This window comes from Hippichthys cyanospilos, chromosome 9, assembly GCF_059441005.1.
Source record: "Hippichthys cyanospilos isolate Australia breed blue-spotted pipefish chromosome 9, RoL_Hcya_1.0, whole genome shotgun sequence".
NCBI classification, from domain to species: Eukaryota; Metazoa; Chordata; class Actinopteri; order Syngnathiformes; family Syngnathidae; genus Hippichthys; species Hippichthys cyanospilos.
Window position 1 is genome coordinate 15,772,318 of NC_142377.1, and position 21,557 is coordinate 15,793,874.

Genomic DNA, 21,557 nt, shown 5'->3' on the forward strand with positions numbered 1-21,557 from the left:
TCAGACAATATGTTGATTATTTTTGTAGACAAATATTTAATGATGAAGTTAATGATTTATTTTGTGAACATATCTCTACTGTAATCTCAAGAGCAGATGTTTTATATTTAATATTTTTCTGTGGACAAATATTCATTTAAAATTATTTTTAATTATTAAATTAAAACTCTTTATGTTGATCTTTTTTTGTGGACATAACAGATCTATTCTATGAGCCAAAAGAGGACACTTTATGTTGATTACTATTTTTGTGGACTAATGCAAATTAATTTTGAGAGTTTATTTTTTTTTTTTTTTTTTTTTTTTTTTTATATAACCCCAAAATGCTTTGAAGTGATTAAGGGGTACTTGGCTGAAAACATATTTCACAAGGGGGTACATCGCTGAAAAGAGTTAGAGAACCATCAAAGTTTCATCAAGTGAGAAGCTTTTGTTTTGATTGCATCTTGGAGTTCGCTTAAAATAAAATGCTGGTGTTTGAATGACATCTTGGTACGAGCATTCAGCTTAGCGGAAAGGAGGGAAAATCAAATAGGAAAGCACTTGTCATTTTCGTGACAGTTCGTCGAATTCTTGCGCAAGTGCAATGAATGGGGTGAGAGGGGGTAACAAAAAAGAAAAGAGTGAAAAAGCGTGTTCACGGAGCAGCGGCTCCAAAGCAAATCTGTTTATTCTGCACAATTTGGCATCAAACACAACACGGTGCCGAGGACCTGCAAGTGCATGTGGTCCACCATTAAAATTGAATTTATTGCTGACTTAAGAGCAAGCTCTCATTTGTGCTCTTTACTTTCTCCCAAGCTGCGGTAATGGGCGCGCTACGAAGCTTTTTTTTTTTTTTTTTTTTTCTTCACCATGCACTTCTATCAGCAGGCGACAGGCATGTCGTCGGAGGCGCTCATTAAAAACCCAAATGGCCTCGACTTGGCGTGCCCACATAGCCGTCAGCCATTCCTGGCATGACTGCCATCTCTCCTGTCACCTGAAGGAAAGGCGCACAAACATCAATTTTAAAAGCTTCTGCGCTATCCACCAAAATAGGCGGAGGCATTTCAACGCGAGTGCCACTCACTTTGCAGCGCAGCCTAAAAGATGTCAAACGTTTTTTTTTTTTTTTTTTAGTTCTTCATTGTCCACCACTTCCCCCGCACAGGCCGGTAATTTTTGCATCAACGGTTTGTCATTGCAAAAAAAAAAAAAAATCAGAGTTGCGAGGCCAGCCATGGCTTCACGTAGAGAGCACTTTCTATGTAAAAACTGTCAGATTCAAATATGCAGAGCAATTTAGGGTCAAAGTCCTTGATAATTTTAAATACTGCTCAAGGTTTTAAAGAAATACTGCAAAATGAAATTAATATGTAATTAAGAGTTTTCGCAAAATCAGGTATAGCCTGTCACAGAAAATGAAAAGTGGGGTGTCGGTATACTCAATTTGCACATTTAATTCCCTGTAAAATCTTGTAGATAACGTGTAGGATCAAACATTGATATATAAGAACAATAAAGTGGCACATGCTTATCCATTTTCATATCTTCCTCCTGCTGCAGAACTTTACCTCCCACCCACAAAAGGAGCTTATCAGGTTATGCCAAACACAATGATAGCCAATCTGTGTCCACTTCTAGCAATCATTGACAAAACATGACTTCAGTTGCTTTATACATTCTACAGTAAACGTTTCTCCATCATAGGCTTTACACTCCAGAGAATCCCCAAAATCAATGAAACATGCAACATGAAAATACCAGTTAAGCTTGTAGACCAACATCATGCCTGTATTTCTTCAATTTTCTTGAAATCTGATTAGATACAAGTAGTAGATGTTGTTCATCAAAATTTTCAAAGAGAACCTGATTGGAGAGTTTGGTCAGGTGACTTATGTCACAATAAACGGCGGGATTAGCTTGTAGGCCCATTTTGTCATCATCCAAAGTAAAGTACGCCAATTAGAACATCATGCAAATAATTTGACTTTGGTTTGATTCTAAACTGGTTATTATTATCACCCATTTCCTGACTTCAAACATGCACTAGCACCTTTCTTCTAATGACCACTCTAAACACTATGAGGATAAACTCCAGCTCGCCTCAATACCATGCTGGGGACAAGCAATGTAGGAATTAGCTGGTTAGAGTCCATATTTACACAACTCGGTTTTGATTGATGCAGTGGCAGTTCTGGTATGCTAGGTAGCAAAGTGTGAAAATAAACCTAAGAACCGATTGGCTCAGGAGCACATTTTCTTCCCATATCAATTCCGTGCCATTTAGGGCACACATCATTATCATCATCATCTTCATGACAATGTGTTTCCCTTAGTTACTCATAGTTTACACTTGTAGCCAGAGAGCATGAACTCGGAGCCCCATAAATCTCATCAGCCAATGATAAATTCATATTTAATGACCATGGTCATTGTCTGGAAAGAAGGAACATTCTTTCATTACTGCCGCCGACGCCTGCTGCTTGGTCGAGATAATTGATTTCTCTGTGGTAACAAGGTATCGACCACGCGTGCTAGCAGACTAAGATGGCAGTTTGATTCAAAGGCGTGGAGGAGTGCATGTATGTGTGTTTTGTTGGGGGTAAGCGATAGAGCCCAAGAAGAGATAGTGAGCGAGCACCGAAAGGCAAACAAGCCACACATTTATTTGCGGCTAGCGCGTCAAGTATACTTTGCTTTTTCAGCATTTTGTACATTTAACTCACCAAGTGGAAAGAATATTGATTTCATAATACAATGATGAAGAAAAAAATCTGTGGAGGCACTTTTTCCCCCAGAGACACATCTGCACACATACACACACACAACTTTGAGGCACAATTCCTAACACAAAATTTTAAAAGATTTCTTAGTCTAGTAACTTTTAAAATGGTTAATCATTTTAATGTGCTTCTTTATAAATTGTTCTTGGGTGAAAAGCAACTGCATGCAGTGTCAGATACCTTGAGAATATGGTTAGACTGAGCTGCGCCAAAACAATGTATTGTATTCCATCGTTTTAGACCAGTGCTTCACAATTGTATTTTGCCAAGCCCACCCAAGAAGTAGAAAACTTTTCGCACCCCCCCACTCGCTCACCAGTGACTTTAAATATCAATATTATCTCTAAAAATTGTATAAGTAGACCTAAACCGTATCCCGTTTAACATTGACAAAAGAAAGAAGCAATATAAATAAACTTTCAACAACTGTTTATTATTTTTAACAGGTTACATCTTATGTTTGGCTTATGCTTGATTTATGATATCAACCACTCCCCTCAGTGCGAGACAATCCATAATGCATGCCTTCCGGAATTTCTTTATCGCACGGAAAACAAGGCCTTATGGAAGTTCGCTGGATTTGGACTGTTTAGGATTTGGCTGAAAAGGAGTACTGTGACTTAAATATCGTAATCAACTTCGGGAGAGCAGGCACACCAGCAAGAGACGAGAAGTCTGTTAAAAAAGCTTGGAAGAATTTAGATCGCTTGAATCTACAGTGGGCCCCCGTGTTACAAGATTAATCTATTCCATGGTTGGGCTTGTAAAGCGAATTCACCGTATGGCGGGCAATCCAAAAATATGTAAAATAGCTAATGCATTTAGAACCCTGGTTAAAAACAACAAAATTATTAAATGCATATTAAAAATTGGTACCAAAATAGTATAGTAAGTGCTACGTACATAATATACACATATACAATAAGAAAACATCATATCATAAATAAAAAACATAGAAAGGATTTATTTACCTTTGAGTGGCGCTTGTTATGCCCATATTCCCAAGTAAGGGTAGCTTAGGCTAAGATAGCTTTATATTTCTTGATTATTTCCAGCTTTGTTTCCACACAAATTTTTACTCACAAAACTCAACACAAAACACAAAACTCACAAACTTTTTACTTCTCTCTTTAACGTCACAAGCAATCTTGGGACCCATGGCTAACCAATTCAAGTTTGAATTAAGCAGTAAAACGGACTATACAGTTTTGTAACCACTCACGATAGAACAGAGCTTTACCCTTCCGCCATTTTGAAACGAGTGAGGCCAACCAATAGCAGAGTACCATCTTCGTGAGGAGACGCCGAGTAATAGCAGACCAGCATTGAAGTGACACTTTGCATGGAGGCATTGACAGCAACAGAAAATAAGTGCAATTACCTAAAAACGCCTGCAGATGGAGACAAAACAACACAAATACAGCCAACCCTTTAGAGTCATGAGTTCTTGTCGCAATGGGGGGAAAATACCTTAAAGAGGGGATGAAAAAAACTCAGTATTCCACAACGCAACATGAAAAAAAATGTAAGCCAGGGACACTGTAACCTATGGGTCCACTGCACTAGGATTCTCTACTTCTGTTATAGAGTAGTGTTGTTTGTATGCTGTATATGTTATTCACTGGCACCTATAGAATGGGAGAATATTGGCTGACTTGTGGGGGAAGGTTGCACTGACTATAAAGTACTGCAAAATTCTTGCCGGCTAGAGCGTTCATGCGGCAAGCTCTATATATATATATATATATATTTTTTTGCAATTATACTACTTCACATGACAAAAACACAGCATTTTCCCTGGGGCCAGACCGTAATTTGACATACTTTCGGGCCAAAAAATAAATCACCAGTATTTGGCGGTATTTTGTATTTTTAAACAAAAGAAACCGAAGCCAAGCGTTGTGCATGTCTTGCTCAGCAAAATATTTGATGACGCAAGCATCACAATTTTATGTTCGAGTACACCACGTGCAACAACTTTTCTGTGCATTGATCGTAAATTTTAAGAGGTCCTGTCGGAGGATTTACAGTAGTATTGCGCCGTTGTCTTAACCGGATAACTATACCCATTTGAAGTGCATCGGCAATACACGCCCACGTTTTAAGGTTGCAGCAGACAGCATTGGCAGGCTTTGACTGACAGTCATTGAGTTGGAGTATCACAGGTACTGACTTATTGGCTCAAAAGTGGAGTAGCCAGACAGGCACACAAGCACCACAAAGCTGGAGGATGATGAACATCAACTCAAGTCTGCAAACAGTCAATAAGAGCAATAAGTGAAGCTTAGGAATACAATAGCGCATTGATTGCATTCATCTTTGAGAAAGTGTAATCATACAGTGTCCTCCTCCTGCATCATTACCTGCACTTTACTTTTTTAATAGCGGACTTTGATACCGTCGTTGTTTTTGGTTGTTTACAAGCGTACAAGTTTCATTTATCTAAACGCTCTAATTGGACTAGTTACTCATTTGGCCCCCGCAGTCCCACAGCAGAGTGGATGGAGCTCTAACAGTGCGCACTCTGGCTACAACATGGAGGGAGCTCCACACACAGCCAGCTGTTTGATGCCTGCAGTAGGAGAGCGCATGCTGCACGGCACGCCATAAATAAACACAGCATTCCCACATGAGGGGACGCATTGTCACACATGAGGCCTTATTTCAGACTAATGAACTATTAATGTTGATTTGAAATGCAAACGTTTTTGAAGAGTCGACTCTGAAAACATTAAAAAAAAAAGGGGGGGGGGGGCATGAATGGTGCATATTTTAATATTTTTGTGACACAGCTGTCCAAATTAAAAAAAAAAAAAAATCTAATATTCAGTGAGATCCAAAAAAATACCCAGCAATACCAACCAACACCATGAATATCTCCAACACATCATGAATATCACCATTAATGGTTTGAAAATGAACAAAGACCAAGGAGGCAAAATGACATTTATTGCTTTATTTTACCTCAACTTTGGACTGTGCTGTTTTTAGTGTTGCATTAGACCAGGGTTTGGTACAAAACAAATATTTGACTAAATAAAACCTGGTAGAAGACATTTTTTTCGACCAGGTTCCCCAACACACTTCATTCAAAATAATCTAATCTAATTAGAATCAAATGGTGTTATGTTAGCATAAAGTTGTTGTTTTTAAATAGATAAAAAGGCACAGCTCTTGTACAAATGTATTAAATGTAAAATGCATACAAAAATGCAGTAGTTAAGCGATTGGCACACAAGGTCTGATTGGGGGCATAGCTTATTTACCAGCCAACACCGCGTGTGTAGTCTCTTTGGGTTAAAACAATCACAGACGTTAGTTAGACATTGCACGATCATAATGAAAGCATAACAGTAATACAACAGCAGCCTCTAGCGGTGAGTATAATTATCCAATTTGTTGCATGGATCCAGTGCAAAATACTGTACTGCATAATTCGCATTGAGTGTCAGTGTTGATGTTAGTAGTGTAACTTATAGTGTATATATGACTTCTAGTCAGCATTGCCACACAACATAAATGTAAAATACAGTGTTCAAAGCAAGGTCTAAAGTATGTTTCAGGTCGGGGACTCAAGATTATGATGCCAAACATTTTTTTCTCTCCCTTTGCCCATGTTTTATATACTGCTCCACCTTTATATCTGTGGTTACAACCACAAAAGAAAATATCCTTCTAGCAGGTGAGCTCTGGTCATTAAAACTTTAAACCCTCATTTTCATAGTTTAGGTCCCATGAAGTCAGGACTGATCATATGTAGAAAAAAAAATCTTCATGTGTTCAAATCTGATTAGAAAAACAAAAACAGGTCGATATACTGTATTGCATTCTTACGCTATAATTGCACATTAGTTTTACTCACATTCTTGTGGAAATAGAGCTTGTTATTGCAACGGGTTCTGCAGAACTCACTATCACCTTTTTTTTTTTTTTTTTTTAAATCCCAGTTGGCTGTTACTTCAGATGTGGCGACTCGAAGAACTTGCCTGGAGTATTAGCAGCTGTTTTGTTCTTGCCCGCGAATCTAAAGATGGTTGAAGACGACATGTTTAGAATATTGTACATAATAGATTGCAAGTACATTTTTCACTCGCACCTTATATTTTTGCTCTACTCTAAAATGATGCACACTGCGTAATAGGACATTTTTAAGAAAAATTACAAAGCATCTACTAGGTCTGAAGAAAGCATGACTTTTGGTTAGCTTAAATGGCCATATACTGTTTAAGTTTTACTAAAGACATTTTTTTTCATCATTTTTTGGCAAGTGGTGATTTTTCCCAACTTTTAAATAAAAACATCACCATTTTAATAACTAGGCAAACTAAGAAACTTTGCAAACGTTTTGACTGGGGATAACTGCTTATTTGAGCTAACAATTGACCTCGTCAGCATTTAATGAGATGAGGGGCTGATTCTAAAATTACTGCACAGATGCTGTAATAACTGGTGCAAAGTTGCCAACAGGTTTGCATATACCTTTTGTTTCACGTGGAACGATTTAAACTCGCACGCACACACACCAAGATGAGACAATAAAAAAAAAATGGTTGAACATAAAGCAATTGAGTTATACATAAAAATCCTCTATTGCAAAAAAACGTATAGATACCAGTACAGTTCGACTATTGTAATTAGTTCCAGTACCAATACCAAGTTCTGTTACTACTAGTTCCGTAATTGATACCCCCCCTCCAAAAAGATGAAAAAATAAATAAATAAAAAGACCTAACCATTCCAATATAACATTTTCATAAACTTAATGGCAATTTTCTATTCTTCTAATTTGTGGTTGTAAAACTGCACCAATTGAGTAGCCTATACAAGTACTGTATCGGCTGCAACTTCAAGTTGGTATCAGTACTCGCCCAACCCTAGCAAAGCCTAGTGCTCTGTGGAAAAAATAGTCACACCAAAGAACAATCCTATTTAAGAAATGAAAACTGATAATTTAAGCCTATTGGTTAGAAATGGGTAACTTAAATTAATAAAAAATAAAATTAAAAAATCTGCTGACCAAAAAAACCCTTGAGGAATTATTTCAGTTGATTGCTGTGACGACCCAGTAGACAATCCGCAAACATTTCTAAATGTTACCAGAGTACATGCATTTTAGAATAGAGCATAAATCCTATAGAGCCAAGTAAGAAATGTTGCTGTTCTCCTATTTGTGAGTCATTTGTTACAACATATAAACACAAAAGTGTACGTGTGTGAATGAACTTACAAGGTGGTGCTGGATAGAGTTTGCATCATCCTCTTTGAGAGTGAGCCAGAAGAAGGCGTCTTTGTCATCAACTGGTGCTCGGGAGTGGTCAGTGGTCCAAGTATGCTCACTGGAAAACACACATTGATTTGATTAGTGTAAGTCGATAGTTGTTGGAACTGCCATTTTGTTTTGTGCACTAACATACATGAAAACGACAACAAGAAGGTTCAAGACTATTATCACTGTTGCTGTGTTTTACCGTTCCGTTTTGGAGTCTCGGTGACGTTAGCATTGTCCATGTCTAGGTTATCCGGATGTGCAAACTGACTCCAGTAGCTTGCTGGTATACTAAAGAAGCGCTCAATTACCTAGAAGCAATAGAAAAATGAGTCCAAGTGAATTACAATTAACTCATTCGATCACAAAGACATAGTTTTACATTTCTTTGTTTTTGCCATGCGAAGCGTAATTGTGATAAAATAAGAATTGATGCACTTGGGTTTTTTCCTGCTTAGACAAACCTTTAACCTGTATAAATGCTGTCAAAAGAGTAGTTAACAGTTGTTGAAAACTGGTTTGTATAGCTTTTCCTTTAGTCAATTGTCATTGTTAAAAAGGATACAGTTTTACTTACAGTGGACCCCCGGGTGACGGTATACATGTATATTATATATAATTAGCATTTACTATACCATTTTGTTACTGATTTTTAATATGTATATCAAATATTGATGTTTTTACCTGGGGTTTTGTATGCATTAGCTAATTACCATAGGTTTTTATTGCCCGCCATACAACGATGTTGTCTTGATCCCAACTCCGGAATGGATTCATTTCATTTGGCAGGGATCCACTGGAACTTCAATTTTTTTGTCTATTATAATCTTATTTATGGTCAGCGTGGCAAATGGGAGGCCGGGGGACAAAATGTTCTAATATAATTGAGAAGCACAGGTTTAGTCCCATACATGCTACAACTGATTGCTTACTTAAGCACTTAATTCTAATTGAGCAAAATTCAACTAGATACTAATGCAAACAATTACTTTCGCACCTACTTCATTTTGTAAGACATTTTTTGATCTTTCTTTTTCTGAACACTTAAATTAAAAAATGTACATGCAAGGTACATATACCTTGAATTGAGTGCTGGGGGGATTTTTTCAGATTATTTCGGATTGAATGAGTTTAGAATATGTGAACTGATTAAAAAAAGAAAAATCTTTTTTTTTTTTTTTTTTTTACCCGTGGTTGTCTTCTTGTGTCACTCAGGACAGTCATGGTGTCTGGGTTTGGAACAGCATGGCCCACAAGGGTAGGTCCGAACACCCTGGCCAGGTTTGTCACATCCATCTTCGTATCAACACTCTTTGAGACTCTGTGTGGAAATTATTATATGCTTGCTCACTAACGAAAAAGGAGAGTTCACCCTTCAAAACGGAATTGAATTTACTTCTGCAAATGGATCATGACGCAGGCCAGGGTGTCTCGGTTGGGTTGAGGCAGCTCGCTGATGGTTTGGCACAACAAGGCAAGACTGTTTCCATCATCCTGGATCTCTGCAACAACGTTACAAGAGCAATTTTAGTCATTTTCTTTTAAAACAAACTTTGACTTTAGTGGCGCCGTCAAAATTTGATTATTCAACAAGTACCCTATCAAATCCTTTGACAACTATTTGAAAAAAATCGAGCCATTTTTTTACTTAAAATGATTTACACTTAACCATTGATTTTTATAGTCAGCCATGAAAAAAACATTTTTCTTCTGTGTTTAATCAAATTAAGACATTTGAAAACATCTGCTCTTACTTTGAAAAAAAATGTCCAAACTTGTTTGATGTTGTTTCATTATTGTTTAGCTGTTTTCTGAATCACTAAACAATACCAAATGAACACCAATTATTGTTCAATAAATTGTAACTGAGGAAAAAAAATATACTTAACAAAATAAAATTTTAGCTGATTATTTGATTAAGTGACGGAATAATCGATTATAAAAATATTTGTTAGCGACAGCCCAGGATTTTAGGTTGTGTGTGAAGTAATGACATCTAGGTCAAATCTTTGCACGACAAATTCCCTGTTATATGTTACAAGGTTATGGTATCAGACTATGTGCCGTCAAAAAACTTACATGTTACTTGGATACAACTGCTGTAAAAAGTTAAATTAATCTGCATGAGCTCTTTAAAGAGTCACGTGATTTGTCAAACTGACCGGCTGCCTCCATGAAGGTTTTGTTGAGACGGAAGGTGAGAATTGGCTCAGGGAGGTTCCTCAGGAAGTCTTTCAAAACACCGGTGATGACATTGATGTCCTCTACTTTGTTAAGCGCTGGCAGAGTCTTTCCTCGAATCAGCTTCTCCTTCAGCGCTTTCACCTGACGCTCCTGACCAGAGATTCTATACAGGCCAACCTGCAAAAAGGAGAGATTAATTAATATGGTGTAGTTACACAATAAACTGGGAATTAACCCATGAATCTTACAATGAACAAAAAAAAGACTCTAAGGAAGGTCACAAGTCCGTCTCACCTCATGTAGACCTCTGCGTTCAATCTCTTTGATACAGTAGATGACTAAAGCTGGAATCTTCGGAGAAGTGGCCGGCGCAAAGTCAGCCAGAGTGCTCTGCAAGCACACATGGATTCACATTGTTGTTATATTTCGGGTCATAGAGCTATTGTGGGAAGCAATGAGACAGACATGCTGCACCTCTGTAGTCCTGATGGGAGTGCCGATGGACACAGGAACGCAAGGCAGCGGGCAGCAGTCGCGGCACTCGGGATGAGTCACCGTCCTGCAGTCCTGACAGCGAAGGTACAGCTTGCCAAACTTTGTTCTTCTACCACACGGGGCACAGAACTCTGATTTGATCACCTTTGTGAGAGTGTGGTGAAAAACATTCAAAGGTTAGGATGGCTTGGAATTTTTTAAATGATTGTGTCAGTTAAAGTGAAGTAGCTTGGTGAAAACATGGGTTTTGGTATTTGGTTGGGCTGGCCCATATGGCCAGAAAAAGATCACAACTCGATTTTCTTCAATCATTCTGGATGATTAGGATTTTAATGGAAGAAAAATGCCCATCATTTATGTAAAGGACTGATGTATTTAAAACAATAATTCTGAGAAAATACAACATTAAAGAGTATTCATTTAATATCAATTTTAAAATAACCTGTATTTGATATTGAGAAAAAAGTAATGGCTCACTGTTTTGGAGACAAAAACATGCTGCTTTCCTTCTCCTTTTTTGGCTTTTAGGTTTTGGAGGTGAGGGGGGAAACCCGAAAGTGGTGTACTGGGGGCTTCACTGTTGGTTTCAGACAGCTCAGTCGAGGTTGATGCAGCCCAAGCTTGGGCAACTGTCATCAAATTCACATCACATAACATATAAAGAGAATATTTTACAAGAACAAAAATGAATTTCTATTCATAGTTACTACTATCAAAAGCAGTAATCAGAAATTACTCACCACTCTTCTTTCTGCTGCGAGTCAAATAGGGGACCGTCTCAATAGTGGAGACAGCCTCGACGGCACCACCGTTTACTGGCACGGTGATGGTGGTTTTTGCAACTATGGATTCATTTATCTGTAGATATAATTTTCCGGGAATGTTAAAAAAAAAAAAAAAAAAAAAAAAAAAAAAGCACAGACAACAATTTTCAACATAATTGAAGCACACTTACTCGATCAGAAGGGTGACCCGTGGAGCGAGGTTTCTTCATCGCCTGTGGGGGAACTTCAAGTTTTCGAGAGGAACGCTGGGGATTACAAAAGGAACTTTAAAAAGTGGGCATTAGAGGTGCATCAATTAAGTGACAAATCAATTATCGTATTAATTATGATAATTCATAAACGATTAATCCTTTAGATAGCTTTTTTTTTTTTGTTTATAATTGTCTAAATACTTGAAATGTTAGCAAATGTTCTCTGGTTTCAGAAGTTCATGAAAGCACGCTGATAATATTTGTATTGAGTTTAAATAAAACATTTGCCCTACATCCAAAAAAAATGCATGGCAGGTGAATCGGACACTCTAAATTGTCCTTAGCTGTAATTGAGTGTATGAATAGTTGTTCGTCTCTGCGTGCCCTGCAATTGGCTGGCAACCAATTCACGAGAAGTTGTTGTAACCATTTTCACACAAAGAAAAAAGAAACAACAATGAGAAAGCCTTACTCGTTTGGGACGTTTCTGCAGTCTTGCAGTCTTCAACATAGAAGAATCACAGGCCTGAGAGAAATGGCATTAATTTGCAACATGTCAAACTAGCGCAAAAGCTTTAAAGAAATGAAGGAAAGTACCAGGGAGTCATCTGTTTGATCAAAGCTGATGTCTGACAACATTATGGAGCTTGATTCATCAATGGCCATCAACCTACAAAGACAACCAGCGTAATTACTTTAAACTTGTGTGTGAAGGATGAATATTGAACAACACTTTTCATACATTATGCAGCTCTTGCAATTTAGAATGAAACACAATTTGAGTAAAGAAAAAAAAAACTCAGTCGAAAACAATTAGAAAATGTTACCTTCTGCTGGAGTTAAGGTTGGATCTTGCAGCCTGGGCAGCCTGAGAGTGCGTACTGAGGAAGGCCAGAGCAGAACGCTGCTCCTCACTAAGGTGTATACTGATGCTGTTCTCTGTAACCAGCATATCCCGGATCAGCTGTAGTTGTCGCTCCTTGTGGCAAGATGAGAGAGATGAAACCACATTTTAGTGGTCAGTCACATCGACTTTATTTAGTCTTCTGAAAAACTGCATGCCTAGCAGTATAAGGGCATGCCACAAACCAGCTTTTCGTAAACAGCTTCAGCCTTCTGCCTTCGCCGCAACTCCACATCCACTTGGTTGCGTGCATGTTTCAGTTTGACCTCCAAAGCGCCCCTCTCGGTTTCTGCTTTTGCCAGCGTCTCTTTGCAGGATAGCAGCTCCTCGCCGGTCTGCAGCCACTTTTTTCGGCAATCCTCGAAGTTAATGGCCATCTGAAGAAACTCTAATGACATAAAGGAAGAGAATGTTACATGTGCATAGGTACAGTGAATAGTGTATATATAATGTATAAATATATATATCAGGACAGATTTGTCATGTGTACTTGCGCTGTAGCAGAATATCGTAGAAGATTCAACCAATAGAAGCATTCAGTAGCAAACTGATAACGAATGGCCCCAACTTACGTGGTTCAACGCTCTCATTCAAACGGTCTACGTGGCTCCGTAAACTCTGGAACTGGTTGTAAAGATTGGCCACTGCCGACTCCATGCTGTCCTTCTGCGGCTAGAAACGTTAACAAGGTTAGCTATGAAAGCTAAGGGGCTCAGTCGCAAAAAGGTGAACAGTGATCAGGCCAAGTCAAACATTCACGATGTAAACCACAAGATTTAGAAAAGTATTTGCGGTATTTAGATAGTTTTTCACATAATGCTATGACATAAATTCACGTTGATGCTAGGTGTACCCGCAACAAAGCGGTTGGTATGTGCTGACTTTAGCATCGGTGTGTTAGCTACATATCGTAGATTTCCAAAACTAGCTAAATAAATTAGATTAGTTACCTCTGCAACGTATTTCCCGCAGCAAAGTGTTTGACATGTAACGATCCAGCCCACGTCCGACGCTGACACAAAATGGAATTTATTCCCACTCCGGTGCTACGGAGCCACACCTGTTTGGGGCAGTTTGTGCATTCTTCAAAGTTCAAAATCAGCGCCCTTTCTTCTTCTTTGCTTCCCTCCTTCGTTCTTCCTACAACTTTTACTCTCTACTGCTACGGTAGGTTCATAGATGTAATAACAGCAAATTATTGCTTGGAATTGTGGGCATGCGCAAACCCGTTTGCAGGCCATAAAGATAAGATTAGATAGATAGATAGATAGATAGATAGATAGATAGATAGATAGATAGATAGATAGATAGATAGATAGATAGATAGATAGACAGACAGACAGACAGACAGACAGACAGACAGACAGACAGACTAGTAAAAGTGTCTAGTTCTCGTCCTTGCCTGGATTTTCGGTGCAACTGGCTACGCATGTTTGTGCATGCTAGGCATTACTCATGTCCATGTGAATGATAAGATATAGAAACTGGATGAATGGGAAAGTAAGGACAATTCATATAGTTTTTTTGCTTAATCAAGTTTCTTCTTCGCCAATGCTTTATTGGTCATATGAATCATATCATACAATACAAAGCAAAGGCATCTCACTTTGTCGTTTTCATTCAGGCAGCATGAACTAATGTGCATTTCCAGCCACCAACTTGTGCTGTAATATTCTGTTTATAGAGCGCTTTGATTTTTTTTTTTTTCATTTACAAGAATTGTCTATTTACCTGAGAGTGCAACAACAATGTCTAAAATTCATGAACGCATCTCAGGGGGAGAAAGTGTAATAAGAGGCTCTAATGCACACAAGTTTTAGAGAAAGCACCTGCATATTGTGCTGACTGCAAAGTTCTACCTCTTTAGTGGCAACATTGGTAATGGATCCACAAACACTCTCATGAGGAATACATGGCAGACATGCATCCACTTAGGAGGATGTGCTAAAGCAAAACACACTCTCATTAGACCCAGTGCATATTTCTGCACTAAAAGCAAGAGGCAACTTTTTAGTTCTGAAAAGAGAAAACCTCAGTGATATGCATAGTTTCTATCAAAAATAGTGACTCAAGTGCGCCAAAGCAATCAGAAAGAAATCAGTCCATCGTGTTGACTCTAGATCTATACAATAAATAAGTAATAAATGGTCGTGAGTTTCATATAAAATAAATAATAATATATCAATTACAAAGGACATAAAGCCTTGAAATTCAGATTCACATGTATTTGTCGACTACATTTATCCTCTATTAACAGCCTGGCACCAAAAGTTAGTCTTTGCTGCTTGGGTTAAGAGAAAGTTTTAACAAAATTGACCCTCACACCGCGGTAAAAACCACATTCATCACTGTGAGGGAAGGATAAATGAAATTGTTATTGAGTCGGCATGTTGGGAAAAACCTTGGCGGGGTGAGTAGAGGCAAAAGCTAATGCGCTAGGATGCACTCCAAACAGCCCATCAGTTGAATTACAAGTGGAAACTCCCATTAAGAGAGAGTTTCCTGGAAAATGCTTCCTCTTCCTTTCTTTATCACAAACATCAGCAGCAGCAGCGAGACATTCTCTTCTTGAAACTTGACCCTAAAATACAAACATAGTCCTTGTGCAGATTTAACCCTTGCGTTCTTCAGATTAGATGGCCAAGATGAGGTATCAAAAATAAAACAATAAAACAAATGGAAAAGTGCATCATTGAAACTAATTCTGAGCAATCAGGATTGTTATACGTCATTTTTCAAGGGAAAGGCAAAAAATTATGATTGCAAAGCGCTTTCAAGAGTGACTTGTCGAGGCATTCATATAACTGTGATCACGGCTCAGGATTAAATATATTATAGTGTTGCATACAATAGACATTTATGCACTTACAATGGACTGTAAAAAATATCTGATGGCTTTGTATCAGAGAGAAACAAATATTCAAAATTAAATAAACAATACTTGCATGAAGGAAATAAAATTATTTGTAACGTGCATACAATGAAAAAAGTCATCCAATGAATGTGCTGTTCAGATTGTCTGATTGTGCTGTTGAAGAAGTTTCTGCTTGCAGAATATTTAGTAGCATTCATAGAGGGAGGCTTCAACTCAAACATTAACTCTTTAAATACCTGCCATTTAAAAATAAAAAAGAGAACCTGCGAGCACATTTCTAGCATTCTGTGACATAAGTTAATGTTTTTAAATTTTTTAAAAACTTTTTCTTAGCCCATCCTTATTTAAAAAAAAAAGAAAATCACTGACGTCACTGGCACTCCTCGTTAGAATTTCGTTGACGTGCTTTCACGTCACTGGTGCTCAAAGTGTTTAAAAAAAAAAAAGGGGAGATGCACGAAGCATCATCAAGTAACCTTTCATGAATCACGATCTCATGGTGCAAATTGGAATGACAATGACGAGAATAATCGCCAGTACAACAGCAATGAGTGCTAACAACTTGCAAAGTTTGGCCCGGCGGAGTCCGGCCTCTTTACGCCGGAGTAATGCATCGTAGCCCGGAGTATAGATGTCGTCCATCCAGAACTCCATGTTGTTTGGGTTCAGGGAATCACGGGCCTGCATGAGAAAAAATCATATTCAATTGCTAATTAAGGACACTAAGAAGCAGTTAGTCAATCATGCTGTCATTGTGTGACACGCCAGCGTTAGCGCTAGCCGCTAACTGCATTCAAATACTGTCAAACATTTCCAACTGAGAGAAAAAAGGTCCAGCTATGCATTAAATTTTCATGACTGCAAATATTTGAACTATATGGTCTTTTTTTTTATCAATCTAAATAAAGCTGACATATATCAAGAGGAATAATGGAGGTGAAATTACGTTCTCATTTTACTACACTACAATAAATGATCCATCAAGTCCTTTAGGTTTACAATACTTAATCAATTAAGAAGGCTTCTATGAGACATTCTAGTAGTTGGTAGGTTATTAAATCAAAATAAAGAATATAGTTGAGTAGTAGAGTAATGGTCCACATGCTGTTTTATGAAAACAAAAAACTTTTCTTACAACTTAAATTTGAAACATACCTGTAAATCAAAAGGGGAGACTCGTGCCTCTCGGTCATCTACAGTCCAGACAGATCTTCCTCTCCCTTCAGCCAGTCGGGGATCCATAACCTTCCCTGCGGTGAGGCCACCTGTCAAGCTGCTTTCTTTGTTGCCAAACAAGGACGAGCTAAACACTTGTTCCACCAAACTGGATGACTTTTGGGAGAGAAGTTTTGCAGTTTTCCTTGACTGGTCCTCCTAGAAAAAGAAGAGTGGACATTGCAAATCTGAGCATGTGTGTTGGGTTTTCATTGTTTTGTGGTGGGATATCAAGCGTTGACACCAATTCTTGATGGTTGCTTACACCAAATTTTATAAACTGGTGACATGGCTGATGGAAGAAAACTGCACTTCAGCACAGGTTAACTCATCAGATGGCCATTTTAATCACTTTATTTCACGTTCCTTTTTAAGCAAGGCATTCAGTTTCAAGATTAAAAACATAATTGGACTCGGTCCAGTCGATACAAATATTTAGCAAGTCCAATGGCCGAGTCTGAGACATATCTGAGCCCTGTTGTGAGCCAACATGACTGACACACTGGGAGTATTTTGTTTTTTTATATTTACAAAAGTAAACTAAGAAACTAGAGGAAAAAGGATGATCCAAATGACCTCCAAATTGCACCTTTGTCACTAAATACTATTTCAAAGCTACAGGTAGTTAATATATATTCACACTTGTTTAACTATTAAGAATACTAAAATGCATTCATCCATTTTCCATACTGCTTGTTCTCATTTGTAGTGTTTCACTGAAGACCACACTAACCAAGATCAAAACATTATTGGATAGTATCAAATTTTAAAGAATAACACACACACACACACACATATATATATACAAATATATATATATATATATATATATATATATATATATATATATATATATATATATATATATATATATACAAATATATATATATATATATATATTTATATATATATATATATATATATATATATATTTATATATATATATATGTATATATATATTTATATATATATATGTATATATATATATATATATATATATATATATATATATATATATATATATATATATATATATATATATACATATGTCGAAAACTATAATTAGTGACGCTAATCTCCACACAGAAAAGCCTCTGCCAGGAATTTAACACAGAAGCTGTTCCCCTGTTGCTGCTCTTTAAAAGAATACATAGCATCCCCAAAAAAACCTCTGAGGTGACACTATATTTATGATCATGCAAACAAAGTAAACATATGTCAGAGGTATACTCCACCTGCCCAGTTTTTTTATTTGAAGATTTGCCACCTTTAATTTTTGAGAACGACACCTTCCAGTCCTTTGCCGTGCTTGACCCTTTAGCTTGCTTCGAATCGGATGGTCCTGTCTCCCCGGGCTCATTTTTGGAGGCACGGCGAGATGACGCGTCTTTCTTCCCGTCTTTCCCCGCCTTTAGGTCACTTTGACCAATCTCCGTTTGCTCCCCTGGAGTGTCCCACCTGTTCCAGTCCAGACTATTAGTGCTAGTTGCAGGAAAGAGATGTTCTGAGACAGACAGAGGTTGAGGTTCAGAAAACTCAGAGGGGGTGACAGGGTGGCTCATGAAGGAGGAGATGCCGCTAAGGGGCTCCAGCCATCGGCCACTGCTACTTTGTCCGCTACCAACAGCCGGCTGCGGGATCTTTTCATCCAGTCGCTGTAAAGCAGACAAGACCTGGGAAATCTCCGCTTTTACATCATGCAGTGATTCCAACTGTCGCTCTATCTGGCTCATACGAAGCAGCAGCTTGCACACGCTGGCTTTTAGTCCATCATCACTGCTTTCCAGGGAATGGAAAAGCCTCGAAAGTTGGCCTAGGCGGCCCCGCCTGGCTTCTGGAGTATCCTGGTTGAGCCCCCCGGATCCATCGTTAGGGTGCAGGACTCCTGTGGAGCCGCACATGCTAATGTCATCCAAAAAGCGGAAGATGGCACTAATGTCATCATCAGCAAAATCTGGATCATCTAAAGAGGTCATGAAGGACAGGCGGTCGGCGTGAACCAGGCTACGGAGACGCCTGGTGTCCGGGGGATCTGTCTGGGTTCCTTTGGCCTTCATACCGTCAAATTCAATGTCCCCAATCTCACCTCCTAAAGAACCCCCCAGTTTGCTCATAGCGGGTCTTGATCGCCTCTGTAGTTTTGCGCCACGAGACTCAAGTCCCGTACCGATGCCGGCCGGGCTGATCCGGTCCTCCAGGCTGTGACTCTTATTACTCCAGATGGGCCTTTGACTTCTAGGAGGCTGCAAGTGTTTCGGGGAGCGCTCTGGGATGGATCCGAAATAAGTGGAGTCCTGCAGGTCGTTGGGACTTTCGTGTTTCATCTGCGGATCTGCAGACTGTTGGACTGGGGTGGGTGAAGGGTAAGGGTTAGGGATATTTTCAAAGCTGTGATTGTCAAAGCCTTTTTCTCCCTTGGGACTGGGGGACTCACTGTTGACGGTCACCTGCGGTACGAGAGGCGGGCGATTGTGGAAGTCCCTCTTAAAGATGTTTCTCTTCTGGTCGACTGTTGATTCCTGTTCGGCTTCAAACACCTCAACCGGAGCCGAATCGCCACTTGACTCGCTGTCCGTTTCCAAAGGCAGGTAAATATCCTTCATGGCCTTGCTGGGGATCTGCCCACTGGAGTACAAAAGTGTGGTGTGAGGCAAGTCAAAAGACACGGCCCGCGTCCTGACGGGAGGGGGCGATACAAATGAGATGGGATCGGGAGGAAGACTGCCTCGTTTGCGTGAGTAGTTAGAGTGTGGAAAGAGAAAGTGCTTGTCAATAAGACTCGCGCTGGAGTCAGAGTGGGTTCGTGCTCTCTCCCTGCGAGGAATGTTTAGTTTATGGATCCCAGGCAGGCTAGGACCCGGGGACTGGTCCACAGGCAGGACCGCCTGTGCTCTCATTGGTTGGCTGTCATCAGAGGCCCCACCCGTCATCTGAATCAAATTAAAGATTGTCACGATATCAGCAGCGACACCTATTGGTGACAGCCCCTGTCCCCGGGTGGAAACCCGGTCCCTAAAAAGAGTGGCTGGAAAACAGGGGTCTCGGCTAGCGGCGGCAAACAAAAGGCTCCTGAGCTCGATGAGGTGTTCCAGGTCAAAGCGCGTGCTGACCATGCGACAAAGGTCCTGGAAGGTCAACCACTGACGCATGTTGGACAGTTCTTCAAGGATCCCCAGGAGGACTCCTGGGTATTCTTGCTGCAGGTTAGCCATGGCTGCTCACCTGAGAAGTAAATCACAAGCAGTTGGCATACATAAAAAAATCTCATCACGACAATACTTACAAAGCATTTGATCAAAACTAAACTAAACTTCCCCCCCAAAAAGCTCCACATATTATTAACCATTCAAATGAGAAAGAATCAACTCTTCTTTTAAATTCTACTATTTAGGTGAATTTATTAATTGTACTAAACTATAATAAGCATCATTTCTTCTATTGTTTTGTTTTTAAGAATTTAAGAAATTTGTGTTCATGGTGTCGTTTGCTGTTTTTGCGAAATGAAATGCATTCGTTTTCGTTTACACCTGTGAGAATTACGCATTAGACTATTTTGCCATAGGAAACATTGACTCTGGAAGAAAACGTTTTATCAATGAAATTTGTTTGAGCAATTACGAGATTATGCAGTGTTAAAATATCGAATTGGTAAAAAGTCAGGTACTTTTATTTGCAGTTACAATATTGTATTTTAAAACTAAATATTACAATACTTTAGATTTTTGTTTTGTTGTTTTGGAGGACTGATTACAACTGAATCAGGTAATATAAAATCAGGCGCTATAGTGAAAGAAAAAAAAAAACCTTCGAGCGTGAATTTAGAAAGCGACCTTATTTTGGAGCCTTAAAATAACTCCCTGGCGCTGTGACGTTACTTTGCGCATTCCCATTTCATTTGACAGTTATTTTAGCAACAGATTATAAGTATAAATGCGAAATTATCTGAAACAAATTGCAATCGCTGTCCCTAAGAGGATTCGCTTGAGCAACACAGTATTCACATTAAAAACCGAGTAGTACAAGAGAGCTGTCAAAAAACAATATTTTTATAACATAATGCGCATGGTGCGTTTACGTGCCGCCAGACGAAAGACACTGACAATACGCTTGTTCACCCACCTGAATATTTTCAATACCAACTTCAACCACTCATACGTCCAATAAAAAATGGAAAATAAAATCCATTTAGATCCGGTCCATTATCATATTGCTTTTCTGCTTTGGCGTGTCTCTTGCGTTTGTAGCTGTAGAGTCCGCAGCTCAAGCAGGAGAGAAAATTAGAAATCAGGTCATCTTCCCACAAGTCGCTGCAGTCCCCAACGGGACCTGAATATACGTCCAAAACGGTTTCCCCCGCCACTACTGAGTATCATTTACTGCTTAAGTCAGTGCAGCCACTATACTGTTGCTGACACACCCTCTTCTTCAAGGTGCCATAGTGATCATGCATGCAGCTTGAGAATAAAAAGAGCAGATGAAAATTTTATATCTGCTAATTGACACGCCAATATAGAGCAATCTGGGCTAGATTGCCATCTACAAGCACAAGTGTCTGCCTTGCTCTAGCCCTTCCAGACTTCACCATTATTCTACATTATAAAACGTAAAGGGCTGTACTTAAAGCCCCATTAAGACAAGGGCGCGTCAGGGCTTTCATCTGAGTGGTTGCACTCTCCTATGATCACAATTGACATCTTTAATTCGCCTGGCAACTCAAGAGAAGTACATCCATCTAGCAACGGAATGGTCCATCTGGGGAAATCAATGCAGCAAACAAGCTGAGAAATGAGAGCAATGTTGACTTGTATTTGTAATGTAGATCACGTCAAATGGTACCACAAAGTACCACTGGGGGTATGCAAAGGCAGGAGTTA

The 21,557-nt window shown here is 39.0% G+C and overlaps 2 protein-coding genes across 2 annotated transcripts; both read right to left on the reverse strand.

The window, feature by feature from the left end:
* Positions 1-5,709: 5,709 nt before the first annotated feature.
* Positions 5,710-13,683, reverse strand: LOC148419107 (rac GTPase-activating protein 1-like). Its single transcript, XM_088423553.1, has 17 exons — positions 13,544-13,683; positions 13,166-13,265; positions 12,779-12,981; positions 12,517-12,668; positions 12,287-12,359; positions 12,162-12,215; positions 11,669-11,743; positions 11,454-11,571; positions 11,191-11,342; positions 10,693-10,857; positions 10,513-10,608; positions 10,197-10,395; positions 9,431-9,536; positions 9,223-9,355; positions 8,237-8,345; positions 7,996-8,104; positions 5,710-6,792 (listed from the first exon to the last, which is right to left on the reverse strand). The coding sequence occupies exons 2-17, from the start codon at positions 13,248-13,250 to the stop codon at positions 6,723-6,725; spliced, it is 1,899 nt and encodes a 632-aa protein (XP_088279679.1). The 5' UTR covers positions 13,251-13,265; positions 13,544-13,683; the 3' UTR covers positions 5,710-6,722.
* A 426-nt stretch (positions 13,684-14,109) lies between these two features.
* Positions 14,110-20,935, reverse strand: minar1 (membrane integral NOTCH2 associated receptor 1). The gene is made up of 4 exons (XM_088423859.1): positions 20,803-20,935; positions 17,919-19,905; positions 16,624-16,842; positions 14,110-16,149 (listed from the first exon to the last, which is right to left on the reverse strand). Exons 2-4 carry the CDS (start codon positions 19,893-19,895, stop codon positions 15,955-15,957), a joined length of 2,391 nt encoding a protein of 796 aa, XP_088279985.1. The 5' UTR covers positions 19,896-19,905; positions 20,803-20,935; the 3' UTR covers positions 14,110-15,954.
* Positions 20,936-21,557: the final 622 nt, after the last annotated feature.

What these genes read in the sequence shown, in the direction of transcription:
- LOC148419107 (XM_088423553.1), bottom strand. Translation starts at nt 13,250, where the DNA reads ATGGAGTCGGCAGTGGCCAATCTTTACAACCAGTTCCAGAGTTTACGG. An exon ending in GTCATGATCCATTTGCAGAA is followed by an intron (nt 9,356 to 9,430) that starts GTAAATTCAATT and finishes ATTTCCACACAG; the next exon opens with AGTCTCAAAGAGTGTTGATA. An exon ending in ACTCTATCCAGCACCACCTT is followed by an intron (nt 6,793 to 7,995) that starts GTAAGTTCATTC and finishes AACCATCTTTAG; the next exon opens with ATTCGCGGGCAAGAACAAAA.
- minar1 (XM_088423859.1), bottom strand. Translation starts at nt 19,895, where the DNA reads ATGGCTAACCTGCAGCAAGAATACCCAGGAGTCCTCCTGGGGATCCTT. An exon ending in CAAATAAAAAAACTGGGCAG is followed by an intron (nt 16,843 to 17,918) that starts GTGGAGTATACC and finishes TTCTTTTTCTAG; the next exon opens with GAGGACCAGTCAAGGAAAAC. An exon ending in TCTCCCCTTTTGATTTACAG is followed by an intron (nt 16,150 to 16,623) that starts GTATGTTTCAAA and finishes TTTCTCATGCAG; the next exon opens with GCCCGTGATTCCCTGAACCC.